Source organism: Pelobates fuscus, chromosome 4 (assembly GCF_036172605.1).
Source record: "Pelobates fuscus isolate aPelFus1 chromosome 4, aPelFus1.pri, whole genome shotgun sequence".
NCBI classification, from domain to species: Eukaryota; Metazoa; Chordata; class Amphibia; order Anura; family Pelobatidae; genus Pelobates; species Pelobates fuscus.
In genome coordinates this window covers 347,177,505-347,196,928 of record NC_086320.1, presented here as the reverse complement: position 1 = coordinate 347,196,928, position 19,424 = coordinate 347,177,505, and the positions used below count along the sequence as shown (strand labels likewise).

Sequence of the window (19,424 nt, the reverse complement as noted above, 5' to 3'; positions counted from 1 at the left end):
TTATTATTCTTCTTGAATTGGAGCCCATCCATCTATCTGGTATGAAACCTATTTGGTCATTATAGATAAGAGTTTTAATAATACTTTTAAGGCGGTCTGCCAGAATGGATGAGAATATTTTTACATCTGAATTGATTAGAGAGATGGGACGGTAGCTGGATACTACAGCTGGATCTTTTCCTTGTTTCAGGATGGGAAGCATATTTGCTCTTGTCATCTCTTCCGGGAAGCTACCTATTTTCACTGCGTCATTAAACGCTAGTGCTAGATGTGAACTCAAAATAGATTTATAAGTATGGAAAAACAAATTAGAAAAACCATCTGGGCCTGGTGTTTTTAACTTCTGGGTTTTGGATATAGCCCTAATCACCTCGTCCTCTGTAATCACTTTATTCAAACTATCTTTCTGAATTTGGTCTATTTTTTTTAGCTTTGTACTGGTTAAGTATTCTTTAATCTTTGTTACTGAGGTTTCTACGGGAAGATTGTATAGAGACCCGTAGTAATCTCTAAAACAGTCTCCAATCTCTTTTGGATTTATATAGGTATTTGAGTTATATACAATCTTGGATATGCGCGCCTTAGCCTGTTGTTTCCTCAGCTTATTAGTTAACATCTTGTCTGTTTTATTCCCTCTACAGTAGAATCTGAGTTTTAATTTCTTGATATTATTTGCTATCTTAATATTTAAACATTGTAAAATATTTTTTTGAACTTCTGCTATTCTTCTACCTCTCTCCATAGTAGGCTCATTTTTATTATCAGTTGTAAGCTTATAGAGTTCAATATACAGGTCTCCTAGTCTTTTTTCTTTACCTTTAGCTTCATGATTTAGCTTTATAAGATAGCCTCTTACCACTGCTTTAAAACAGCACCAGGTGTTAAGGTTTGAGGTATCCAAAGGGTCATTCTCCTTAAAAAAGCATTTTATCAGATTCTCCAACTTGGACTTGCTATGTTTATTATATAGCAAGTAATTATTTAGTTTCCAAGTTGCATTACTTCTAGCTGTCAAATTGTCTTTTAGTTCAAATATATACATACTATGGTCCGACCAGACGTTTTCCACAATATCTATCCTAGTCAAGTTGTCTACTAGATTCATATTTCCCCAAATCATGTCAATTCTTGAGTATGTGTAATAAACTCTCGATAGATGAGTATAATCTCTTACATCCGGATTTTGGAGGCGCCAGACGTCAAATAAATCATAATTATTTTTAATGTTGGTCAAAGAACTAGCGTTTTTAATTAATGCTTTGTTCAATGAGCTCCCTTTCGACAGTTTTTTATCTTTTTGTGGATCCAGTATGCAATTAAAGTCGCCTGCCACTATATATATCCCTGTTTTAACCAAATCCGCTTTGTTTAATATTTTCTTTAATTGGGAAACTGGAGCCACATTCGGAAGATATAAATTAACTATGGTGAATTTCACGTCATTTATCTTCGCCACCAAAATCATAAATCTGCCTTCCGTGTCTAAATCCTGATAGAGTTTCTCCCACTTAACTCTGTCCGATATTATCATTGCTACACCTCTTTTCTTTTTGTCTTTCATAGATGCATGTAGGATAATTGGAAACGTATTACCTCCCCATGTGGGTTTCTCATTTTGTCTCCAGTGTGTCTCCTGGACTAAGCAGATATCAATCTTTTCTTTTATCATTTGGTTTCGTATCATAGATCTTTTATGCATAGTGTTTAGGCCCTGAGCATTTATAGACAAAAACTTAACCATATTTACCTTCTCTCTCTCTATTTTCTAGCCTCTTGCCTTTAAGACCCTTCAGATAACACATATTCATAACAAACAACAATACATTAATCGGGAACCTTTTCTGGTACCACATCTTTGCCTATCTCGCCTAGGACTAACCTTAGTCTCTAGCGGATAGCCCCCGTCTCGTGAGTAGATCCCTACTCCGAGATTTATGCTTAATATAAGCATCAGGCGGAACTCTAAGTAAGAGTCGAGGAGGGGCGACTGGGGGAGGGAGAGGGAGAGGGAGAGAGAAAAAAAAAAAAAAGCACTCGTGTTATCATTCCTCGTTTTAAACTTGTTCTCCATAATTACCCTTGACCGATTCAGTAGTACCGTGTGCTTGTGCAAGCTTTTGGTTATAACGTTCTCTATAAGACTCTTAGATTACTAATATAATTGTAGAGATTATTTCTCTCCCCTCCCCTTTATCTATGTTTCTATACTAAGTAATTGTTCCACACTTTCCTAAAACTATTTTAGCCCCACAACGGGCATCTCATAACTTAAAATCCTTTACTGGATCAATAGTAAATATATCTCAAACTAAAATAAAAAAAAAAAAAAAAAAAAAAACACTCGTGTTGTCATTCCTCAATTTAAGCTTATTTTTCTTATTACCCTTAACAAATTCAATAGTGACATATAATTATAGAAACTTTCAATCATAACGTGCTCTATAAACTTTTAAGTTACAAATATAATTATAGTAAATTGTTTCTCTATCTCTATGTTTCTATAGTAAGTGATTTATTCCCCATATTTCTAAAACAATTTTTATCCAAAAATGGGCATCTTGTATACCTTAACTCCATCATAAATAGATATATCTTAACCCATATTCTTCTTACAGACGAAAAAAAAAAAAAAAAAAAAAAAAAAAAAAAAAAACACTCGTGTTGTCATTCCTCAATTTACGCTTATTTTTCTTGTTACCCTTAACAAATTCAATAGTGACATATAATTATGGAAACTTTCAGTTATAACGTGCTCTATACACTTTTCAGTTACAAATATAATTGTGGTAAATTATTTCTATATCTCTATGTTTCTATAGTAAGTGATTTATTCCATACATTTCTAAAACAATTTTTATCCCAAAATGAGCAACTTATATCCCTTAACTCCATCGTAAATAGATATATCTTAACCCATATTCTTCTTACAGACGGAAGAAAAGGGGAAAAAAAATAAAAAATAAAAAATAAAAACCACATTAGTTGTTTTCCGTGCTCTTTCCCTTTTAAGGCTTGTAAATAGGTCAGTCCATACTTCTGCTTCTCTAGAATAGAAAAGCTTTCTTTTCCTCAATATTCCGAGTGAATAAATCCTCTTTACCGACTAATTTGGGTGGAGTGTTACTTGCATAATAGAGTCTTTAAGTTTTCTCTCCTCCTTTGAACTTCCCTTTTCTCTCGTTCCTTCGCATCCTTCTCATAGAAAACAATGAGCTCCGGGTTTAACATTAGTATGCTTAACCCATTTCATAGAAGAGAGAAAAAAAAAAAAAAACCCACCGCCTTCTTCTTTACTCCCATATCTCTCATCTCTCCCAGCTCTCTTAAGGTTATTAAAGAGTTAAGGATTTTGTCCATGCTTCTAGTTCTTTGGCTGAAGTGAATGGTCTCCATTTTTCTTCCCACCACACAATTATTTTGGATGATTGTATCCATTTGTATTTCACGTTTCTTTGCTTCAATGGGTCTAAGGCTTGATAAAATGTTCTTCTCCATTTTCTTGTTTGCATTGAGAGATCTTGGAATGTGGTGATGTCTTTAAATTTCTCCGATAAATTGTCTTTATTCCTCAGCAGGTTTAACAATTGTTGTTTGTGTGTATAGGAGGAGAAGCAAACTATTACATCTCTTGGATAATGAGCAGGAACTTCATGAGGCTTTCTTAATCTATGTGCTCGTTCTATTATGGGTTGAGGTATCTCCTTCTGCAAGCCAGCTTCTTGAAAGAAAGACAGTAAAAAATCCTGTAATTGGTCTTGGGTTATAGATTCAGATATGTTTCTGAAACGAACATTGCACCTCCTCGACCGATCTTCAAGGTCTCTAATCTTTAAGTTCATTTGCTGTATTAAAGCTTCCGTTTGAGTGTTCTCCCGTTGCATATTATTTATTTGGCCTTCCATTATATCAATTTTTTCTAATGCCGAGCTCAATTTGGTATTAATTCTCTCCATCTCCATTTTAATTGTATTTGAGCTGTTAACAATCTGGCTAGCAATCTGTGCCATTTGCTCGTCTAGTTTGTTCACCAGGAAATCTTGAGACACGTAATTCGCATAATTCTTATGATCTGTATTGAGCACAATTGTTGTTTGCGTGTTCTGATCATGGAATATCGTTTCGTTCTCTTTGTGCCCCAGTTTTTCTTTGTTGGGGGAAAAGAAACCTGACAACCTAGTTGGCTGAGAGTCATCTTTTTTTTCTTTGCTTTTTATTTGTCTCTTAGACGCCATGTCGGATTTCTTTCCTGAGTCTGGGGGGAGGAGGTTCACTCAGACTCTTTCAAGCCTCTTTCAAGACTCTTTCAAGCCGCTTTAACTTTTAGCAGCAGCAGCAAAAACTTCCTTAGGTACAATTTTTATATGCAAAGATTTTGTTGCAAGGTTTTGTTGCTACTATATCCTGCTATATCCTGCTTGTTACCATGTTTTACCAAAAGTAAACTTTAATAAAAGTAGAGTAAATTATAATACCGACATAGGTAGAAAAAATAGAAATATTAAAAAAAGTAAAAAAAAACTTCCAACTATGGTTGTATGTGACCTTAACTTTACTCCACTTATTTGACTTGGGCCTCCTATTTGTAGGCTCCTATTTGTAGGCAGCTATTTTTGTCCCCTTGTCTTTTCGTCCCCTCCAACTGTATCAGGTCTTATCCCCCAGCGTGGTTTAAATATTTTAAGCACAAATTTTAAGCACTTCCCTTTTCGATGGAGAACTTTCCACTCACTGCTCCGTCTTTACTCCGTCTCTGCCGCTTACTGCTCCGTCTCCGTCTTCACCATCGAGCCGCAATCACTTGCAATCACTTGCAAGCCGCGGTCCCTGCCTTCTCCCTCATCTCCCGCCGGGCGCCTCTCACACGCTCCTCCTAGACCCGCCTCCCGACGTGCTCACGTTCTCACGTGCACGTCCGCCCACATCGGCGATATCCTATGATCCAAGTTGACACAGTTTTTTTTTTTTTTTTTTTTTTTTTTATAGGGCTTTCCCCCTTTTCTGAATTTATCCAGCATGCTACCAGGCACCTTAGCCAACTCCGGATTTGTTTATTTACATTTTTCATTACAATATTGTGTATCTTGTTTATATGTGTTAACAGCACACTACATTAGTGAGTTACAACATTTTCCTCTACTAGGCTATGTTATCAGACGAGGCTCACTGGGGATTATCCTTTAGGACATTAGCCTTTGCCCTAGCATTTATTTATTTGCACTATTGCCCATACCAATAGGCAACTATTCCATTTAGAGGATGTCCCCCTTTTTATTTAAAGATTCACACCAGGGCCGGAGTGGGACAAAAATGTAGTTTGGGCATTTAAAGACAGAGCAACCCTAGGAGTAGCATGGCCCAAGAGGGTACATGTTGTGCCATCACCAGTGACATTCATGCCTCTCGAAAGTGGGCATATTTGTGTAATACCCCTCAGGGCAGTCCACGTGTAGCGTGGGGGTGATAAGCGATATGTGTGTGAGACAGGGGCTGCAGGGTGAGAGATGGTGTCATAAGGCTTCTGGGTGTGAGAGGAGACATGGAGCTGCTGGGTGTTTGGGAGAAAGGGGCTGCAGGGTGCGAAAGGGCAACTGTGTGAGAGGGGACATGGCGCTGCGGATGAGAGAGGGCAGGGGCTGCTGGGTGAGATGGGGAGACAGAGGCTGCAGGGTGAGATGGGGGAGACAGGGGCTGCTGGGTGTGATGGGGACATGGGGCTACTGGGTGAGATGGGGACATGGGACTGATGGGTGAGAGGGGGAGACAGGAAGTGCTGGGTGAGAGGGGCTGCTGGGTGAGAGGGGGAGACAGGAAGTGCTGGGTGAGAGGGGCTGCTGGGTGAGAGGGGGAGACAGGAAGTGCTGGGTGAGAGGGGCTGCTGGGTGAGAGGTGGGGACAGGAGCTGATGGGTGGAGAGTCGGGGGCTGCTGGGTGAGAGGTGGGGACAGGAGCTGATGGGTGGAGAGTCGGGGGCTGCTGGTGAGAGGTGGGGACAGGAGCTGCTGGGTGGAGGGTCGGGGGCTGATGGGTGGGGGATAGGGTTGCTGGGTGAGACAGCGAATGCAGGGTATGAGAGGTGACATAGGGCTGCTGGGTGAGAGGGGGGCATGGGACTGCTGGGCAAGAGGGGAAGACAGGGGCTGCTGGGTGAGCGGGGGAGACAGGGGCTGCTGGGTGAGCGGGGGAGACAGGGGCTTCTGGGTGAGAGGGGGAGACGGGATGTAGGATATGAGAGTGGATAAGGGGCTGCTTGGTGAGAGAAGGGACAGGGAGCTGCTGGGTGAGAAGGGCAGTGTGTGAGATGGAGCACATGGGCCCTAAAGGGTCAGAGGGGAAGACTGGGGCTTCAGGGAATGAGAGGGGACATGGGGCTGCAGGGTGAGAGGGGGGCAGGGAATGCTGGGTGAGATGGGGAGTCAGGGGCTGCTGGGTGTGATGGGGAGCATGGGGCTGCTGGGCGAGAGTGGGGCATGGGCTGCTGTGTAAGAAGGGGGGCATGGGGCCATTGGGTGAGAAGGGGGGTATAGGGCTGCTAGGTGAGAGGGGGCATGGGGCTGCTGTGTGAGAAGGGGGGCATGGGGCTGCTGGGTGAGATGGGGGCATGGGTCTGCTGTGTTGGGGGCAGGGGCTGCTAGGTGAGACGGGGACATGAAGCAAAAAAACAACTTACATGTCTAATTCATTATTTAAAAAAAACTAAAAAACCCAGCATAGTTTACTCCCCCATCCCTCTTCCTTACCTTAATCCTTGGCAGGAATTATTTTCCCTGCTAGTCCAGTGGAAGAAGTATCTGGTCTACACCCCTTGACAGGTGTAGTCCATGTCCACAGGGCCTGCTCAGGCAGCACCAGCCCTAAAGGGGCCAGTGGGGAGATCGCTTGATCTCTACTGTAAGCCTCGGCCCATGGCCATCGCGGCCCACTGGGCATTTGTCCAGTGTGCCCGATGGCCAGTCCAGGCCTGACGCACATGGCCATCCACCTGATTTCAAATAAAACATTATTTATCAGACCAGGCAACTTCCCTTTGCTCCATTGTCCAGTTTTGATGCTCACATCCCTATTGAAGACACGTTTGGTGGTGGACAGGGATCATCATGGGCACTCTGACTGGCCTGCGGCTACATAGCCCCACATGCAGAAAAACTGTGATGCACTGTGTGTTCTGACACCTTTCCATCATGGTTAGCATTATGTTTTTCAGCAATCTAAGCTACAGTGACTCTTTTGTGTGATTGAACCAGAGGCGGGTAAGCCTTAACTCATGTGTATTAATGAGTCTTGGGCACCCCTGACCCTGATGCTGGTACCTTGCACCACGTTTGGTAGGCACTAACTACTGCATACTGGGAATACCCAACAAGACTTGACGTCCTGGAGATGCTCTGACCCAGTTGTCCAGCCATCACTATTTGGCCTTTGTCAAAGTCACTCAGATCGTTTCACTCGCCCATTTTTCTTGCTTCCAACAAGTGAAATTCAACAATCAACTGTTCACTTACTGCCTAATATATTCCACCCATTGACAGGTGCCATTGTAACGATATAATGAATGTTATTCACTTCACCTGTCCATGGTTTTAATCATGTGGCTAATCAGTGTATATGTATATTTATTTAGTATGTTTATTTACATGTACACACCATATAGAATCTAGTAAACAAGATTGTCATTGAAGATGTTGACAGTTAATATGTTTTTATTGGGCTAGTCAATGTCACTTTATATCAACCAATTCAAACATCAGGTGAGTAAAAATGTAATCAATTATATTCCAGTATGTATTCACTCCAAGGGCAATCCTTAACTCTACTTGATCTAAATCTTGTTTCGTTATTCACTATAAATACGATAATAAATACAGAACATATTATTCCTCATATCTAGATGTTGGTTATATGGACTGAACTATTACCGTATGTATATGTGAATAAAGAATCATATATTGTATCTACGTTTACAATGCTTTATATTATTAGTTACATTTTGGCTTAATTTAACCAACTGATCAATGTGGGCAATAAAGTTCAATTAACTGACCCACCTAAGGATGTATATCATATAAGATGTTGTGTTAGAAATCTGTCCAACTACAAGTACTTAATCTGACATTTAGAAAGCGCTTTTTCCCATAACACCGTTTTCAATGCAATTCAGCAAATGGGGGTGGGGTCACTTTAGGCAAAAGAGTGCCTCTTTAAATCAATGGAGAACTGCATTTTACAGGTTGACATGAAAGCGTATAGTAGCTAAAGAGTTTGCCTTTAAAGATTAGCTGGAAATAGAGTCTCCATAAAAATAGAAAGATATCCGTAGGTTTATTGTACGGTTCAAGCTGGCAATTTGTGATTGCATTTTCCTGGGGTTTTATATCCTTAGCCATGTAGCTTAAACCCAGCGATTCCACAACTGATATGTATTTATTAATTATATTCTGATTTCTGAAAGATAAGTTAATGAAACTGCTTATTACCTGTCTTTCAATATATTGTGTTGTACCATTTACCGGTATTTGTTTATTTGGTTTTGCCTTTGAACAGAAAGAATACAGGAAAGACCTGGAAACAGAAATTAAGGGGAAAGGAATGTATCCATGTGCTGATGACCCGGAGATACAACGTATCAAAAGGAACTCGGAGATAGTGAGTGAGGTGGGTACCAGGATTCAATGTTTTTGTACGTAAGTATCTTATTTATTTAGAGAAGGCTGCAGGATGTTATGCACTTATTTTCCAATCTAACCAACATTAAATTAACTTGGCATTACATAAAACTTGGCATTATAATGTAAAGCAGAGAAATGTAAGTGTCAATCATTTTGTTTTGGGGTTTAGAATCCCTGGGTAAAAGTCAATATGTTTAAAGGGAATATTTAATACAATTCCACAGTCATAAGGATGAGACTCTGGGAAAGGAATTTTTCAATTCTAGGATTTCTAGTTTTTTTTCTTTTTCTAGATTTTATTTATTCAAAATGTAAATATTTGGAAATCCGTTATCATAGAAAATCAAAGAAAAACCCTGGCGGTAATCTGTGATGGCACAATACACACATTTCACAAATGCTTTCAGAACCATATATAATTACTGCAATCATGGCCATTTTAGATATAGAGAAATATCCACTAAAGGCGGATTTCAGATCAAAGCCGAAAATTGACGAAGTGAAAAACTGTAGCTGTTTTCAGTTTGACTATGTTTGAAATTCCAACAGTTGACAATATGCTTAAACGTTATCATTCAGATTTCAATTTGCTGCAATTTAGAGTTTGTTGACTAAACCCCATTATAAATAACACTGAGACAGTAGACAGAGGGGCTTGTTCGTGAAACACTAAATTTCAATGTCATTTGTGAAATTTAGGTAAGAAGTACACATTTGGAAAAGTCTCAAACTCTGCTATAGTCCCATCTAGAATGTTTTTGCTTGCAGTTAGCTTTACATTCACTACCATGTTCTGTTTATTATATAACATCACAGAGCAGCAGGCAAAAGCAGGCACTAAGTTAATATAAAGGTGTGAAGTCCTTGTCTTGGCTAGTAGGAGATACATGGAAAATTTATTAGAACAAGTAGCCAACACTCAAACCTTGTTATATAAGAAACACAGCATTCCTGTTCTTTTTTTTTTAAAGAAATGTATTAGAAAGGAATGTATACAATTACATTCTTCTTGCAGGAATGCACATTCTTATGTGAGTTGTAGTAGTAATAGCTGACCCGGTTCTGAAAATAAAAGAGTCTGAAAACCTTTACACATCTATATGCGATATCTATAAAACATTAGCTTTTAAACCTCACATTTATAAATACTTGCATTGCAGTGACACCTAGTGGACTTTAAGGGACATTTCAGCCAGTGCTTTTCAGACAGTGAGGGAGATTTATCAAAGCATATCTGTAACATGGATGGATTGTATATAATAATATCAATAATATTTACTCTGTCTTCTTTCTTTGTCCCCTTGATACCATAATCACCGTACGCACTACTCAATAATTCCCATGTTTGTATGCTTTTTTATGTTTTTTTTATTGAGCATCAGACTTTTCATCCATTCCTCTCCTTATAATTGTATCTTTCTTTCTTCCTCATATTGATATTTTGAATATGCTTTTCAAATAATCACAATGTGTTATAAAAACTTTTAAAACTACTTATCATCAAACATTCCCATAGACTTTAAAGGTGACTTCAGTAGATAAATAATTTCAAAAGATATCGTGATCAAAAATATTAAATCGAGACCTTGAGCTAAATAACACTTACATTTGTTTGAAAATCTTTGTTTAAATGAAATGTAAATGTTAAAATGTGTTTTTTTAATTTTTTTTATTTTAGAAGGAATATAAGAAAGATCTAGAGACTGAAATAAAAGGGAAAGGAATGCAGGTTGGACCAGATCTTCCAGAGGTACAATGGGCCAAAAGAGCCTGTGAAATTGCAAGTCAGGTTAGTACCAAGAAAAAGAAACCACTTCAACTGTGTGCACGCAAACATGCCCTATGACAAAAACATATACATTCCCAGGGTTAATCCTGAAATGCAAGCAACAGGGTGATCCCCTTAGGGGCCAATTGTTACTCTATGCTGTCATCACAGCCTTGTTTGTGTATACACATTACCAAAATGGAATGTTTATCTTACTTGACTTTGGTTGCCCTATACTATCTGACAATAAGTCAATTAATTTTGCTGTTATGACTACCTAGACCATCATTCGTTAAGAACAACCGCTCTTTGCTGTAGTGAATATACATCTTAATATTTACCCAGAAACTCAATCCTTGTATAGCCCAGAGTAAAGGGGCAATAAGCATCCTGCTGTTTCTCTGTAGTTTAACCCCTTAAGGAGCAATGCTAAACATAATTTCATCAGAGCAACCTAACTTTTAGAGACCTAATATAAAAAAAGGAATGTTTCACTTTCTGAATGATTGCCAGACGTATAGAAAATAGGACATTCCGTTCTAGGGAATTAAGGATCAGGTTTTTAAGGGGCTATGATTGTGGTTAACAAGGAGTTAATATAAGAAACTATGTTTTACCCAGAACCTGCATTATCTATTGCAACCCATAACATATATACATCAATTTAGATATTCTACTGTTTTTTCTATTAGCAGTCTATTATACTTAACTTACTGTCAGTTGTCTAGCTATAACAATTTTAGGATTTATCCCAGCATAGATTAAGGCAGGCTTCCCCAAACTCCGGCCCTCCAGATGTTGCTGAACTACAACTCCCATGATTCTCAGCCTATCTATTTCATTCATAGAATCATGGGAGTTGTAGTTTAACAACATCTGAAGGACCGGAGTTTGAGGACGCCTGGATTAGGGATTTCTAAGTGCCCGAAGTTAAAACCAAGTATAGATTTTTATATAATGCAGGTCATTTGAGATTCGGATGCGAGGTGATACATAATATATTCTTTAGTTATTACAGTCAGATGGGGGGCATGGACAGTTATTTGTTACAGTCAGAATAACAATGCATGCATATGATTCTAATCAGAGAATTAAGTGACAATATTACATAATGTTTGTTTTTAATTTTTTTTATCTCCAGAATAAATATAAAGATGAAGCTGGGAAAATGCTTTCCACTTATTCCATAATAGCAGACACTCCAGAGATTGCGAGAGTCAAAAATACTCAAAAGAACATAAGCTCTGTGAGTTTGTAGAATAAGATAATTGTCTGTATAAATGTTCCTTTAAAAATTTATTAGGTTCAAGTGTTTAAGTGACAGACTAAGATTTCAAAACTATGAGGATATTTACCCACATTATATGCATGGCTTTTTAATTTCACATGGTTTTTGAAATCAGCCGTGAATTTGAGAAGCCAGTGACGTTACAATTAACGGAATTTCTTAAAGGATCACTATAGGTTCAGGAACACAAACATGTATTCCTGACCCTATAGTGTTAACACCACCATCTAGCCCCCCTGGCCCCTTCATGCTTCTCTAAATATAGTAAAAATCTTACTGTATTCAAGCGTGAAGCTGTAAATCTGCATGCTGCTAGACTCAGAAAAATAAGCAGTCTGCTGACATGTGGTAGCCTGATCCAGTCACTGTGCTTCCCCGAAGGATTGGCTGAGACTGACAAAGAGGCAGATCAGGGGCAGAGCCAGCATGATTCAAACACAGCCCTGGCCAATCAGCATCTCCTCATAGAGATTAATTGAATCAATGAATCTCTATGAGGAAAGTTCAGTGTCTGCATGCAGAGGGAGGAGATACTGAATCACAGGATGCTCGTGCACAGCAGATCTGAGTGGATGGAGGCATATTATGCCTGCTTCAACTCCAAAGTCCCTTTGGTTCACTCTGAATGACTGCAACTGGAGGTGTTCCTAGCTTTTAATGTAAACACTGTATTTTCTCAGAAAATACAGTGTTTACATGAGAAAGGCTGCATGGAGCTATAGTTCTCACCTGAACAACCTCATTAAGTTGTTCAGGTGACTATAGTGTCCCTTTAAGAAAAAAAAATATTTTGTATTTTTATTTTTTATTTTTTTAATATTCTTTATTTTTGTTGTGCGTAAGATTACATACAGGCTCACAATGCCACAACAGCAGAAGCAAGCAATTTAGTAACAATCTATGTCATGGCAGAGAAAATAGCACCTTTTAAATAAAAACAAACAGAAAAAACAGGCATGGCATAAATGTGTTCGCTGTGTTAAAGTAACTAGGCTAGATATGCATGAGTAAAGCAAGAGCATAACATACATACTAGTTCTGCATGCATAGACAAAACAAATATATGCATGTTAGAATGATAAACCCAGAAGGCTCCCTCAGCAATAAGAGGATAAAGGAAAGGAGCTGTGTGAGGTGGGGAACAAAACAATAGTTAAAAAAAGAACAGAGAATATCTCGAGCTATCTAAGTATAGATGGAGAGAGTGGGTGACCGTGTTCTGTGCACCGTCCAGTCCATGGGCCTGGTCATCCTATACCTTCCAGGAGCTGAGCACGGTCCTTCCCCAGAGAGGGGCACCGTAAGCCTCCGAGCCCATCAGGCAGAGTATTGCATGTATGTGTCATGATCCGGATTCTCCAAGGCCTTTCGATGTCATCTCCAGCTTCAGCCATGGACTGGAACCGAGCCTGTCTCCGTGTTGCTGCACAAGCACTGCACCGCCATCTTGGGGCCTGCTGAACAGCCGAAGGCAGAGCTTCTGGATGGTGGGATAGAGGAGGACTTCGGAGTGGGACATCACTCTTCTGTGGTGGGGCCGGTTGATAAAGCCTGTGCTCCAGCTTGTGTCAGAAGTGATTTAATATTGTAATTCTATTGGTTTGGCGGAACTGAGGGCCTGACCAACATATTGATTTATTAAGGGACAATGACTATCTTATGAATAGGTGTATATTTGAGACAATTGTAAATAATTGTAGAATTGGATTCTTTCTTGCCTGCATTTCATTTTTGGACTGCCCTTATAGGTGGGATCAGTTTGATATGCCGTGGAATAGGTTCACTCTGTAATGACACCAGTGAGCAAAATCGATTTTGAGACCTGAGTGGGGCTTTACCAAAGTGCAATCTATTGAGCTCTCTAAGCTTTTGTCTGTTCTCAGAGTTTTCATATTCTCTGTTTTTATGTAATGACAGTACACAAAACTCCAAGCACCCTAACAACTACAGGTTAGAAGGAAATTTGAGGAGTCAAACTGTTTTAGAATGGTTTAACTTCATACCTGGGGTCCACCGGACAGGCCTCTTCTCCTCCACCACTACTGTTGGAGAGCCTGTTGGATGCTCTTAGTCAAGAAGTACTTCTGCATTACAGTGCTTGGTGGGGATAGGCACATGGTGAAAAAGGCAAACAATTCTAAAACATATAGAGAATAAAGTAAAAAAAAAAAAACAATCTCCAACACAGTCTGTATAACTATATTTAACTCTGGTCAAATGGCCAACTTAATAAATATGTCTTTAATGACCCAGAGGGCTAATATACATTGACATAAATAGAAAACATGGAGTCATGCACATCCTGTATTGAAGTACACACGCTGGTGCTACCACATTTTATTTGAAGGACAATGTACAGAAAGTATTGCTTCAAATAAATTGTAGTAGCACCAGCGTGTGCACTTCAATACAGGTTGCGCATGACTCCATTTTTTTTCTATCTATGTCTATTATACACTGTTGGAGCTCAGTGTGCAGTTGCAGCAGCACTGCTCTACTAATTAATTTTTTGTAGGTATCCAAATTGCCTCTACCTCATTATTTATGCTCAGTGATCACTAATGTACATTGACATGGAAGACCTCCACTGGATATAATAAACCAACAATACTCTTGTTATACTTCCTTGGATTTAGGAACCTATCAAACCAGTTATTTCTCTGGGTTTCATTCACTATTGCTTTATTTGTCACAATTCCCTGTGTTCCCTCTCCATTTTTTGTTGTGACTCCTCCATTGTTCTTACCTTCTTATTCTTTCACTTACAAGGTTATTAACTAAACTGGGAATCATAAAGAATTGAAAGATTTATGTCAAACTGTAAGAATTGGAACATTTCCTCAACTCTAATTTCCAAGTAGAGCCATTTCGACCTAAAAATGTAATTCCCTTTGCCAGTTCTCCAACTTTCCTGGTTTAGTGATTAACTCCATTACTCATTCTTTCAATTTTCCATTTTTAAATCCCCAATATTGGACTATTTTCCTCACCCTTGCTAAGTTCCTTTTCCATATAGACCATAAATCAAATGCTTTATATCTCATTTGTGTTATGTTGATTTGAAACAGATAAGATTAACATTAGAATTATTTTTAAGTAAAAGACAATAATTGGACATCATCACAACACATAACATTTTAATTGTGCCCAACTTGTTATAATATTAAAATATATATCAGGAGTTGCATCAATAGCTGAATGTAGTAAAACATAACATACACAATATATATCATATCATGTATATGTGTTTTTTTAAAGGTCCACTTAGAGTAGAATTGCTGTTCAATAATATACAAGACTGTTCTTTTAACCCTTGTATGGCTGTGCTTGATCTTTTTCTGGATTGGGCAATATATAGATCTACTGACCTTTGTAACGAAATCTCTTGTGATACCAAGTTCCCAAAACAGTAATTTAAAGAGAAACTATATTAACCAGAACAAATACAGCTCATTGTATTTGTTCTGGTGAGTATAATCATTCCCTTCAGGCTTTTTGTAGTAAAAACTGTCTTTGTGATTGGCTCACTTGGATCACTTCTAATGAAGTCAGTCAGATCAGGGGCAGAGCCAGCAGCAGCAGACTTAAATAGAAGCAATATATTTAGGGGGACCAGGGAGGCTAGATGGTGGAATACATGTTTTTTTTCCTGACCCTATAGTGTTCCTTTACCTTCATCAAAATTGCAGTTTGGAATCAGCTGGATGTCAGTGCTGTTCTATTGAAGGCTGTCTTTTAATGTTTTCTCACGTTGCAGAGGTCTATTAATCAAATTTTCCTTCAATCCATTCTCTACATGTAGGTATTATATAAAAAAGGTTTGGGAGCTGGAACAGCTGTTAAGGAAACACCAGAGACTGAAAGGGTTAGGATCACTCAGCAAAATATCAGTACAGTAAGTAATCTGTCTTGTTTCTGAATGAACATCTTTCATTTGCTCATAATATGCAAAGATGTTCCTTAATTGGCTACTAAAATTGAACTTTGTAAAAATAAGGATAGATAAATATTCATTACATTTCGGAGCTTCACATTTAAAAATAAATTTCAGAATATTACACATATATGAGGTAATTTTTACGTAATCTCACACGTTAGCGTTTTACCTCTTCCTGTTGAAGTGGAAGATGAGAAAAGGAGGGGCTATTTTGTCTGTTTTTGTTTTGTTCATTTATGAAATAATAAAATAATATATTTGCATAATGCAAAGAACCAGAATGATCTTTTTGTACAATGCTTTATCCGGTGCTTAATACACCTTAGGAGCCTTGCTTATCCCTGTAACATAAAGCTGCTTTTTTAACATGGTCAAGTTTTAAGTAGATGCATGAAAGCCGAGCTAGAGTGTTCACAGAGATAAATGCATAAATCTTTTGCACACTTTCCTTATATATCCTACAAACAATATATTCAGCAAATAGAATGTTGTCTAGGGTTAAGTGGCTTTGACTTTTAATCCTGGCTGATATTTTCCTGAACAAGTTACCAATAGACGCTCAACCATCCAATGTAAAACGATACTCCCACAAACTCTAACGTACAGTGTAAGCTATGGCCCTATCTTACTGCCGATAAATGTCTCATAAAATACAGTGTTCTTTCCTTATTATCTGTGTCCAAGATAATCAAGTTGCAAGAAACTGTGTCCCTAAAACTCCAGTGTAATAAAATAGTCTTGCATGTCCAGTGAGTCTTGTCAAATGGTGGCATCATTCCACATTATTTACCTGTGGAAACAGACATTTCTTAAAAATAAGAAATGCTACCTTTTTCAAGAAATGTTTTACATATTTTCATTGATATGGGAATCAGTAAGGCAAAACAGCTTAGCACAATTGCCTGTTAAGTTTTGAGAAGTTTAGTTTAAACCCCTTAAGGACCAAACTTCTGGAATAAAAGAGAATCATGACATGACACTAGTGATGTCGCGAACATAAAATTTTCGGTTCGCGAATGGCGAACGCGAACTTCCGCAAATGTTCGCAAACGGGCGAACCGCCATAGACTTCAGTGGGCAGGCGAATTTTTTTTTTTTTTTTTTTTTTTTTTTTAATTCTTTATTTTTGCTGTGCACGCAAATTATACAGAGTGGCGAGAGGTGCCCCAAAAGCAATCCTCTGTCTTTTCCCACGCTTGACATGCGGGGCACTAGAATGACAGGCACAATTTTTTTTTTTAAACAGACTTAAACACTTAGCTTTAGACATCTATAAGTAGTTATAAGTAATTAGTAAACACTTAGCTTTAGACATATATAAGTAATTATGAGTAAGTTAGACCGATGCTATAACCATGCTATAATAAAAAAAAAAAAAAAAAAATCAGAGTAATGTAGTTGCGTATCATTGGCAGTAACATGCTAGAAACAGTTGTAGGATAAATGTCGCTTTACAGTGCTAGATTGGCTATGCTCATATAGATATATATATGTAATCTATACACATTAGTGGTGCATATCAAACTCTAATCTTTAACCAGCTAAGAATTAAGGCAGCAACAGGAGCAGCAGGGACATCAGTACAGAGCTCTGTCCTGTCGAATTAATAACGGATTGATGTACCATGTAGACAGGATGGAGGGCACAGTGTGCTTCTTGCTCCGTGGGGTCAGCAGTGCAGCAGGTAAGGTTCGGATGTCGCTCAGCCAATGCCCATAGATGGATAGTCCCGTTTGTCGCCGACTGCTCTGATGGGTTCAGTAGGCCCAGGCTTCTCGAGGCTCGCCTCCCAGCTCTCTATCCGATCCCCAAGTCGCGTCTCCTCAGACGTGCACCGCGGCCGGTATGTAGCTCCAGCACTAGGCAGATGTCGTAGCTGCGACATTAGAGGGTAAAAGTAGGCTATGCTGTTCTTGGGCCAGGGCTTTTATGTGGGAGCCGCTGCATATCGTGCGCAGGAGATATAGTGGTCGGCCATCTTGGGAGTCCATGTACGGACCACGTTGTTCAGTGTGGTCGGAGTGAAGGCGGTACAGTTTGCGGTGGCTGCTGCCCATGGATACCGGGATGACCCCCCCGGTCCAGAGGGGGGGGGGAGCGGCAGACCGCCGGCCAGAGAACCGGGAGAGCGGCCGTCCCTCTCGGCTCAAGCTCGTGGGCCTCAGGCCTCGGCCGGGTTACTTCGGCGCCGTGGATGGTCCTGTTGGGTATCCCCTGGGTCACGGCTGTCTCATTGGCACAGTGAGCCCAGTTTCAGGTAGGTTCCTGGTTTGTGGCCCGCAGTTGGCTCCGGTATTTCAGCTCAGAGGCCGGAGCTCAGACAAACCGTGTCTGATCCGGCCGGCGGCCAGGCCCCGCCCCGGCAGGCGAATTTTAAAACCCACAGGGACTCTTTCTGGCCACAATAGTGATGGAAAAGTTGTTTCAAGGGGACTTACACCTGGACTGTGGCATGCCGGAGGGGGATCCATGGCAAAACTCCAATGGAAAATTACATAGTTGATGCAGAGTCTGGTATTAATCCATAAAGGGCATAAATCACCTAACATTCCTTAATTGTTTGGAATAACGTGTTTTAAAACATCAGGTATGATGTTGTATCGATCAGGTAGTTTAAGGGTTACGCTCGCTTCACAGTGACAGACCAAACTCCCCGTTTAATGCACCGCAAACAACCGCAAACAGTCCATTTGCACAACCGCAAACTCCCCATTTGCACAAGGTTGGATACCAAACTAGCCATGTCCCGTTCCTTGTCCTCACTGATGTCATTAAAGGTCTCTCTTCCTCCACCCAGGAAGCGGGAGATGTTAAAAGATGCTTGGTCGGTCCTCCTACTTCAAATTTGGGGCACTGCGCGTGCAATCTAATGTGCCACCAGATAGGAGTAGTGTGTTAAGTAGTACTATTCTTATCAGTTTAATCCCTGCTATGTCCCCTATCAGGGGATGTGTATATAAGGCATCTATTTTAGGAAGCGGGAGATGGAAAAAGATGCTTGGTCGGTCCTCCTACTTCAAATTTGGGGCACTGCGCGTGCAATCTAATGTGCCATCAGATAGGAGTAGTGTGTTAAGTAGTACTATTCTAATCAGTTTAATCCCTGTTAGGTCCCCTATCAGGGGACGTGTATATAAGGCATCGATTTTAGGAAGCGGGAGATGGAAAAAGATGCTTGGTCGGTCCTCCTACTTCAAATTTGGGGCACTGCGCGTGCAATCTAATGTGCCACCAGATAGGAGTGGTGTGTTAAGTAGTACTATTCTTATCAGTTTAATCCCTGTTACGTCCCCTATCAGGGGACGTGTATATAAGGCATCAATTTTAGGAAGCGGGAGATGGAAAAAGATACTTAGTCGGTCCTCCTACTTCAAATTTGGGGCACTGCGCGTGCAATCTAATGTGCCACCAGATAGGAGTGGTGTGTTAAGTAGTACTATTCCTATCAGTTTAATCCCTGTTACGTCCCCTATCAGGGGACGTGTATATAAGGCATCTATTTTAGGAAGCGGGAGATGGAAAAAGATGCTTGGTCGGTCCTCCTACTTCAAATTTGGGGCACTGCGCGTGCAATGTAATGTGCCACCAGATAGGAGTGGTGTGTTAAGTAGTACTATTCCTATCAGTTTAATCCCCGTTACGTCCCCTATCAGGGGACGTGTATATAAGGCATCGATTTTAGGAAGCGGGAGATGGAAAAAGATGCTTGGTCGGTCCTCCTACTTCAAATTTGGGGCACTGCGCGTGCAATCTAATGTGCCATCAGAT

At 39.8% G+C, this 19,424-nt stretch overlaps 1 protein-coding gene across 4 annotated transcripts in view; it reads left to right on the top strand.

The window, feature by feature from the left end:
• The window catches only part of NEBL (nebulette), a 200,603-nt gene that overhangs the window by 158,567 nt on the left and 22,612 nt on the right, over positions 1–19,424 (top strand). For 2 of the 4 annotated variants that reach the window (XM_063452524.1, XM_063452525.1), the window contains 4 exons: positions 8,539–8,649; positions 10,342–10,452; positions 11,573–11,677; positions 15,522–15,614. The exons of the other annotated variants lie outside the window; for them this stretch is intronic. In XM_063452524.1, the coding sequence (XP_063308594.1) occupies positions 8,539–8,649; positions 10,342–10,452; positions 11,573–11,677; positions 15,522–15,614 (420 nt within the window). The remainder of the gene's footprint in view (positions 1–8,538; positions 8,650–10,341; positions 10,453–11,572; positions 11,678–15,521; positions 15,615–19,424) is intronic. 4 annotated transcript variants of the gene reach the window in all.